The sequence below is a fragment of the Epinephelus moara genome, chromosome 6 (assembly GCF_006386435.1).
Source record: "Epinephelus moara isolate mb chromosome 6, YSFRI_EMoa_1.0, whole genome shotgun sequence".
Classification (NCBI taxonomy): domain Eukaryota; kingdom Metazoa; phylum Chordata; class Actinopteri; order Perciformes; family Serranidae; genus Epinephelus; species Epinephelus moara.
In genome coordinates this window covers 4193066-4202690 of record NC_065511.1, presented here as the reverse complement: position 1 = coordinate 4202690, position 9625 = coordinate 4193066, and the positions used below count along the sequence as shown (strand labels likewise).

The 9625-nt window shown below is 39.7% G+C and overlaps 1 protein-coding gene across 1 annotated transcript in view; it reads right to left on the bottom strand.

Moving 5' to 3' along the window:
• Positions 1 to 303: 303 nt before the first annotated feature.
• rwdd1 (RWD domain containing 1) overlaps positions 304 to 9625 on the bottom strand; it is a 12545-nt gene continuing 3223 nt past the window's right edge. The window contains exons 4-7 of the mRNA XM_050045864.1: positions 6023 to 6166; positions 1350 to 1482; positions 1173 to 1235; positions 304 to 606 (exon numbers count right to left, since the gene is read on the bottom strand). Of these exons, the coding sequence (XP_049901821.1) occupies positions 494 to 606; positions 1173 to 1235; positions 1350 to 1482; positions 6023 to 6166 (453 nt within the window). The 3' untranslated portion in view covers positions 304 to 493. The remainder of the gene's footprint in view (positions 607 to 1172; positions 1236 to 1349; positions 1483 to 6022; positions 6167 to 9625) is intronic.

Below are 9625 nucleotides of genomic sequence, written 5' to 3'. Positions count from 1 at the left end.
CATAATTATAAGGCTACGAAAACCAAACGAATTTTATTTTATAGCGATTATACACTTATATAAACATATTAATGGGTAGAATATTCAGATTCAGATTTGACAATAAACCATACCAAATATTACACACTGGCCCTTTAATAGGTATATGTATTTTTTATTATTTAATTCATTGATTGACTGATTTATTATTCTCTTTCCTCCTTGAATGAGTGTTGTATAACTGTATGGTTTTACTTCTTTGCTGTTTGTCTCTGCTGCTGAATTGTAAAGCATCTCCTGCATGTCAAACATGTCAACACCACATCCAAGTCACATGTTTATTTGGTCATTTAATTGTTCAGATATAGAAATGAACACTGATGGCTGTATGTGTGTTGTATTTATAAAGATTCCCTCTCTAACTGTTAGAGTCTTTCAAAAATAAATGTGTCTGGTCAGATAATCATATTCCAGAAGAAAGCGAGGCCTCAGCAGTCCTCTGTCTTCCTCCTGTTTAGTCTTCATCACTTCCCATCTCTAAAGGGTCAAAATCTGGGTCATCCTCATCCAAGTCCAAGTCCTCAATGTCCTGAAACAGTGACTCATCCACTTCAACATTGTTTCCAGCTGCAGAGAAGGAAAGCATGTGTGTTTGTTAGAGTACAGCTAGTGCTTAAAACAAACCAATCTCCAACAGATCCAGTCTGTACAGCAGTGATTGTCAAATGGTGACCCGGGAGCTACATCCGGCCTGCCAAAGATTTCCATCCGGCCTGCAGACTATTAATTAATTCAGAAAATATGAGGAGGGAAAGAAATGCATTTTTTCAGTACAGTAGTATGTGTTTAACCCATGAATAGACCTTATAACTCCATCTGTCAGCTTATTATTAGTGATAGCAATGCGTTGGGTTTGGTAGGCTTACTAGGAAAGTATCAAATTTTTAAAAAGTAACAAACCAGCATCCTGATTAAGTTATCAGTTCCTTAAGGAATCATTGCATGCTACAGTTCAACTTCTACAGCTATCAGGAAGTGCCGTTTTCATGATGGGGGGTACTTGGTCAGCAACAGTGTTTGGGTGGGAGGAGAGTGTCAGGAGGCATCCACATGAATGCCAGGACCCAAGGTTTACCAGCAGAACTGTAACAAGATGATCAATTGGTCGTTCTCTATTAAATATATCAACTCACCGTCTTCAAGAAACTGAATGTCAGATGTGTCTAGATTGTGGTCTGTCTCAAACAGCTGTTTACCTGTTGTGGAACAGACAACATTTCTTTATTTCATGTATTTAAGCAGCCTTATCAACTTTGCAAGTTTTGAGCCTTGGCAGAAAAGTGTCTTTAAGTAACAGCATCAGACTTTACCAGTGAGCTTGGCTTTTCCTCCCTGCTCCTCTTCTTTCTGCTTTTTCCTCCTCAGCTCAGCCATCTCCTGCTCAAACTTTGCTTTCCACACCAGGAAGTTTTCAATGGTTACCACTGTACCCTGGAAAGCCACCTGTCAAACACGCACGCACGCACGCACGCACGCACGCACGCACGCACGCACGCACACGCACACACACACACACACACACACAGCATTACATACTATCATTGACAACATTCACTCCTTAACCTAATACTGAACTTAATATCCTATAACCCCAAAAAGTTGAGACACTGTACCGTACAAAGACAAGCTTTTTTTAAGTTCAAAGTGATAAACTTCATTGTTATTTGTAAATATCCACTCATTCTGAATTTAAAGCCTGCAAAATGTTCCAGGAAACTTGGGACAGGAGATTCACCATTTTGTGAAAACACTTCGTGGGCAAACAGTCCAACAGTTTAAGAACAATGTTACTCAAAGCACAACAGTTCAGAAACTGAAAACCAACACTGCATGGCCCTGACCTTTGACCCCTCAGACTGCACTGCATTATAAACCAATATCACTGTATAAAGGATATTACTACATGGGCTCAGGAACACTTTGGAAAACCACTGTCAGTAAGCACAATTTATTGCTGCATTTACAAGTGCAAGACTCTACCATGCAAAGTGCCAAAATGTGCTATCCACCTTGTTCCTGAGGGCACTACTGTAGAAATAATTATGTGCGCAACTTCCTGTGAGATAGCGGAAGTAGCAGTAAACTAGTTAGTGCTATAGACTGTCTGTGGTTAGTCCCTGTGGCTTCTCTTGGTGGCTAACCGCCAACACTGGTTCTTTTCTAAAGTAATTTGCCTTCAGTTTAAGCAAATACTGATTTACATTTTAACAAAGATTTAACTAATGTTAACTAAGCATTTTCTAAAATGTCTTTGCGGAGCTCTGGTACCTGTTGCACTGTCCGTGTCTGTAATGACTAACAACTAGTATAAGCTAAATTTTTGTCTTCAGCTTAGTAGGGCTGTACCCAAATATTCGGATATTCGAATATTCGTTTCTATGGGTAGGTATTCGTTATGAAAATTTGGTATTCGATATTTGTTTTTTTTATTTACTTTTTTTTCTTTCTTTTTTTTGGTGCTAAATGTAGTCTTTTTGTTGTTGGTAAATGTAGGTTATCAATAAAAATCAAAACTTTTAAATTGCATTGTTGTGCATTGCATGTGAAAATATAGTATAGCCTACAGCCTAGCCTAGCTTGTGCGCACGGCACACTTGAGCGCATCCGTCTGAGGGTGTGGATCAATGCCAAGTTTTACCACTTTATCACTATTCCCTCTAACTTTAGCTGTTTTTTCGTTATCTTTTGAATTTAATATGAATTATGGAACCGTTTTTGTCAACGTTTGTTTCCCCCGTTTTGTACAATAAATTGTTTAAAGTTTCAACAAGTTTCTTTTGGAGTGCGTGACACAAGTGTGTTTTGAAAACGACCGCGGACTGTCACCTGCNATTTAATCAGAAGACAAATTAAACAGGATGACTAGCCAATGTGAAAATCAAAAGAAAGCATAGAATAATGTACTGAAGGAGACTGTTGTGCCATTACATTTTTTTGTGGTTTTAGAGCAAAGATTCGGTCGCCGCTGTGCAAAACGCCACAATACAATTAGGTCCGAAAAACCCCCGGAGTCCCGGGAACGTGTAAACTGCGTCGGTAATGCAGACAAGCAGAGGATTAGCTGAGAAACATCACATTTATTCACTTTACATGGAGCTACAATTAATACTGAATTATGTTAAATGTTTGCCAAATGCCCCCTCACTCTCCACTCAAATCTCTCCACTTTGTGCATGTATAGGTCCTGTTTGTGTATGTGTGTGTCTTTCAGACCTGTGTGTTAATGACAAAAAGAGTGAAAAAATGGATTTTTCCTCAGGGGGATTAATAAAGTATATAAATTTGTTTGTTTTTTAATAAGTCATCAGAAATCACCTTTGGAAGGAGCAGATGTTTACCTTAAGCTAACTCGGGCCATGTTAAAGTTAACAATATTTTAACAGAGCAAGGCAAGCTAATTGTTAGCGTGCTCTGTTGAAAAGAAAAAAAAAACAATGCTTTGAGATGGCAGATTTATGATCACATAATCCCGTTTCAGGTATATCAGGTGGTGTACTGCACATTTTATTTCCCAATTGCTCTTTGGAAAGAAGAATAGAGTACTGTAAACAAACTGTTACCACTGGAAATCGCCGGTTTCGGTTCAATGCCGGAAGCTGCACACATAATTCACGCAAGGTATCATGGGGGCTAGGAATAAGGTGGATATGAATGAACTTGACTTGCCTATCTTTTAAGTCCAAGTTAAATTTAGAGCTTACAGGAAACCTACACTGTAAAATATGTGACTGTATATTTACAATAAATTACTGGCAACTAGTTGCATCACTGTGACAGTAAATAACTGGGTCATTTGTACAGTAAATTATTGTGAAATAACAGCTGTATACTGTGATCTCACAGTAATTATGCCTGCATATTATTGTGGTTTAGCAGTATGCTCCTGTAAAATTACATTTAACTGTAACCTCACAGTTAAAGCCCATTACATAACTGATATAACAGTATGTTCCTGTAAATTACTGAATTTAATAAACTTATTATTGTGATTTAGCAATATGCTTCTGTAAAATTACTATATTACCTGCATGAATTTTACAATAAAATTCTGAAAACAGTTAAATATCACAGTAAAAGCCTGTGAGGTGATGATAATGTAATTTATTGTGAAATAATACAGGTACATACAGTAACTGGAAATAATTTACATTTTGGTTTGGTAAATAAACTAAGCACAAAAAGTTAGGAATTTTGTGTGCGGTAGATTATTTCTTTGTTGTAACTAGGGATGGGAATTGATAGGATTTTAATGTTATCAGTGTCATTATTGATTCTGCTTATCCATCTGATTCTATATCGATTCCCTTATCGATTCCTCCTGTGAATTTTCTGTGTAGAAAAAGTAGACCTTACAGGTTTTCGGTGTCAACAACACAAATTTTATTGAGTTTCTATTCTAAACAAGAGATACGTGCTTGTGTAAGTAAACAAATATGAAATTGGTCCACCGCTATCATCTAAAATGGAACAAATTTGTACATCATTTGTTTTCATCCACGTCAATTAAGGTTACAGATTCTGTCATTGAATGCATTGCGATTTATATATTTTTTTAAGGATGCATTATTTTTCACCAGATGACTTCAGTAGTTCTACTTGGTGAGAATTAATCATTCTGGAATTATTAGGCTGATATTGCTTTGAATGTAACAGCATAAAATGCGCTGAAAATAGGCATTTGTTCAGTGAAACTAACATCTCTTTCAGTATTTCCCCTATATGCAACTATTTTTTCTTTTTTTCCCTTCTTAGCTCTTTAGAAACTACCGTTATATTATTTGGCGCTACAGATGTTTCATATCCAGGTCAATTCACACACTTGTGAGTAAAGCATATAAGAGGAGAGGAGAGGGCTCCGTCTTATCTCTTCATAAACTAAAATTGTTTACACAACGACAACGTCATTTCTGTCTCTACATGGTCACGCCTTACAATCCTCCTCTGCTCTCTGTATTGCGCACGGCGAAGTTCGAAAACGAGGCTTGTCATCATTGGAGGCAATCTCAATGCAGAAAGATACTGAGATGAAATTCTGCAACCAGTGGTAATCCCATATTGCCACACTCTGGGACCGAACTCTATCCTCCAAGATGACAACGTTCGCCCTCACAGAGCGGGGTTTGTCAGAGACTACCTCCAGAATTTGGGAGTGGAGTGGATGGAATGACCTGCCAGCAGTCCTGACCTCAACCCCATTGAACACTTGTGGGATCAGCTTGGGCGTGCTGTTCGTGCCAGAGTGACCAACACAACCACGTTGGCTGACTTGCGACAAATGCTGGTTGAAGAATGGGGTGCCATCCCACAGCAGTGTGTGACCAGGCTGGTGACCAGCATGAGGAGGAGGTGCCAGGCTGTTGTGGCTGTGTATGGTTCTTCCACACGCTACTGAGGCTCCTGTTTGTTAAATGAATAAATTGTTAAATTGCCAATTTGGGGGCGGCAGTAGCTCAGTCCATAGGGACTCGGGTTGGGAACCGGAGGGTCGCCTGTTCAAGTCTCTGACATCTCTCCACTTAGTGCATGTATAGGTCCTGTTTGTGCATGTGTGTGTTCGGACCTGTCTGTAATTGACAGCAAGAGTGAAAAATTGAATTTCCCCTTGGGGATTAATAAAGTATTAAAAAAAAAGAAAAAAGTCTTTCTTCCATCCAATCCATCAAACAACACCAAACAAGAGTCAACAGCAAAAAAAAGCTGTTAGGCATTGGCAGAGACAATTTTTCATGGGCACAACCCACATACTCAGCTCTGCTGCTCATCCCACAAATGCATGTTCCTTACAAATGTGGCACCATTTAAAAGAGAAATAAACAGGCTTTCCAATGGTATAAGATTTATTGCCAATAAGCATGTAGTTTATCTGCCTGTAGTATACAGTGTTATGTTCTCAAAGTAGAGCTGAGAAATATGGCTGAAATGATTTATCACCATGTGGAAATATGGTAAATGTATGTGCAATGTATATTTTGGCTGTTGCTACCTTCTCTGCTTCCTCTGCCTCTGCTTCTTTCCGCCGTTTCTCCTCCTCTCGTCTGTTTTTCATCACATCCACAATTTCGTTGAGTTTCTCCTGAACGGCTGTCACCAGCGTGAAAATCATCACCATGCCCAGGTTTTCTTCTGCCTGCAGAGTAAACACATATAAACACGGTTGATAATGATTCTATTGGTCTATTTATGAAACCCTAGAAATATTCTCATCAGACAGCAGCTAGTTGGTGTTCTCAAATGCCTTCAAAACTCCAATAGGTCCAGAATTCAGCCGCCCCTGCCATTACTGGAACTCCCTCCATAGATCATATCACTCCTGTTCTCCAGCATCTTCAATGGCTTCCTGTTAAATATTAGGGCTGCGTATCACCACTGATTCCTGAATTTATTCGATTCGAAATCGGATTCGATTCAATTGGGGATATTTCAGTAACAATGCCAATTTTTGCTAGTACTGTATGTGAAAGACATTCTCAGAGAACTTTCAAGATACAAGACAAACTGAGCTAAACTGTTTAACAGTTGTTGTGTCAGCTTCTTAGTTAACAATCTGCTATTAACTGGAAAGCACTCTGTGCTTGTAAATGGTATTTGGGTCTATATGACCCGAAAGCCACTAAGGGAAGCTATAAAAATATGGTTTTCTTCCATGTAATTGCCTGAAAATGACATATTTCGTGTATAACTATTCTCTTTTTCAAATAAAATTGATGATTACTACTTGCATTGCATTATAGGCATTTCATTAAATTTTGCAACACTGCTGGTATTCATTAGGGATGGGCAGCACAAGCAAAAACACTATTCGAAAATCATGGCAACTATTCGACAATTTTTCGAAAAATCGCCCCCCACCCCGGAGCCACGCACACAGAGATCCATTCATCATTAAATGCCTGAACATACTCGGGCGGAACGGACGCGGAACGGACTCCACGGAGGTCCACGCGGACTCAAAGCGGACGTTCGCAAGCCCTGTGCGCGCAAAGCTCAGATTTTACGACAGCGTGGACTCCGCTCCGCACACCAGTGACTGCTCGGCATGTATTTTTCACATCGCGGGGATTTTTCACAGACATTTTTACAGGAAACTACAACGCGGAAGTGCGCTCGACTATGAAAGCCCGAATGACTGCGGACATTCCTCGCGGAGTAGTAGTCTCTGCATGTTTCTCCTGTTTGTAGAAGAGCATCAAACTAGCTGGTAGCCCATCTCACACCGCTGTAGCAATCCTATACTGCCCTCGTGCGGTTAGGAGCTGAATTGCATGTCAAATAAAGGGGGGAATAAGACGGCGAATAGTAATATTCGCATTAAAAAATCGATTTTTCAAAAATAAAACGACTATCAGGGCCCGACATTAACGGTTGCCCGAATGCCTGGGGCAAGTAAAAATAGCCAGCGGGCCAGCAGACCCTGCACAGACATGCTCGATCGGGCAAGCAGCACCGACTCGGACACACACACATACCGGACAGCCTCTCAGTCCTTACCCGCTAACGTTAGCTCATGTACAACACAGGTACCACACAGAAACTTTTACAAATGGTCATAATGTGCTTCTAGTGACTGTCAAATCGCCAGCGAAAGTTGTTTTAAATGCGGACACGGAGAGTAGCTGTTAGTGCCTGCTCTCATGGGACAAAGATCCTCTGAGAAGGAAGACGGTTCACTCTGCTCTGTCGCCAGGAACAAACTGGGAGGCAAAGATCCTCTCTGAAGAAGGGGGTTCACTTTGCTGCAGGGTTCACCAAAATGTTGTTTTTTTTTGTTTTTTTCTTTTAATAAATTGAACACACATTAAAGAACATACAAGATCCTGTAGAGAATTAATACATATAATACAATACAATAAACATTGTGAAATTAAATGAAGGAAGAGGATTTTTTTTAAAGGCAAATTAAATATTGGGGATTTATGTTAAAAAATATCCATAGAGACATATAAATAATTATATAATTAAAGATATGTAGGTTATGTTAGGTGAATACTCCTGTCAGTGACCCTGACCACTGGCATTGGCAAAAGAACTGGAGTTGGTCCCCGGACGCTGCACTGCGGCTGCCCACTGTTCCCAGTGTATACAGTAGGATGGGTCAAATGCAGAGGTCAAATGTGTGTAATGTGCTGAGAAAGGACAATAAAGAATCTTCTTCTTCTAATAATTTCTTAATAACTAGGAGATAACAAAAGAATAAAGAGATTTCAAAGACTTAAAAAATAAGGGACATGAATCAAAACAACAAGAAATGAGATATATCCCCAGTCATGCACACCCAGTTTTAATAAACTCAGTACTGTTTTTCAGCACAAGACTGTTTTGTCTTCATTCAGTGTAGTTAGCACATATTGTTATTGCGCCATTGGTTTTGGCCTTGGTGCCCCACATTTTGGCCGTGATGCCCCAATAAATTTGTATTTATCAAAGGCCAAAGTGGCCTTGCCCTAAAAATATCTTAACTCCAGGCCTGTAATCGTGTATTTCCTCTCCTGTTTCTGTCCTCGGAGGGGCCAGTTGCAGTGTGCTGCTTTTTTATGTGCTGCTGCCTCCATTGGCTGAGCGTCTCTGCTGACGTAAGATATAAGTCATGAGCGAAAACATGCACCACACAGCCAGAAAAAGAACCTTTTAGGCAGGGCAAGTAAGAATTTAGATGGGGCAAGTAGATTTGAGAAGTACTTGCCCGGCAGGGCAAGTAGGAAAAAACCTTAACGTCGGACCCTGACTATTCGAAATTCGAAAATCATGACCCATCCCTATTACACAGTAGATTTCTTTTGTTTTGGGTTGTTTTTGTCATCTCATCCTCAAAATAAAGTAACAGGAATCTGATGGGAATAAATTCACTCATCTAATTTGCATATTGTGACATCACTCGACGGTGGCCATATCTGATAACATAACTCTCAGTAAAACTGAATTTTGAACATACTTAAACAGTAGATTTTTTATTTGTTTCTCATCCTCAAAATGCCCAGTGGTCCTCAGTCTCAGACTTTTCTACAAGCCCCATGCACAAATGAAGTGACAGGAAAGCTTTCATCTCAGGGACAGTAACATCATACCAGTAACTGAATCTGGATTTTGGTTTTATCTGTTCTCTGGATAAGAACTGATTAACATTTCTGTTGCTTTGTGTGGACCGTCGTGGTGCATGCGATGCACAGACGTGCAGACAAAGGAGCGGTAACGTCAGAGCTTCTCAATACTACGGTTGTTAACAATTAAGCTTGTGGCTCGTTTAATACCGCCGAGACTAACAGGGTTAAAGCTTTACACATCTGTAAGAAAAAAAGAATATATTAAAAGATTGATTTCGGATTTTATGCATCAATATCATTGAACTGCAGTTCAATTTGAATCAAATGAATCGATTATTTTAACATTCAGCCCTATTAAATAACATATTGATTTCAAGATTAGATTCTGTTTCTCACCTTAAAGGGATAGTGCACCCAAAAATGAAAATTCAGCCATTATCTACTCACCCATATGCCGATGGAGGCCCTGGGGAAGTTTTAGAGTCCTCACATCCCTTGCGGAGATCGGCGGGTGGAGCGGCTGGCACACCTAATGGTAGACGGCGCCC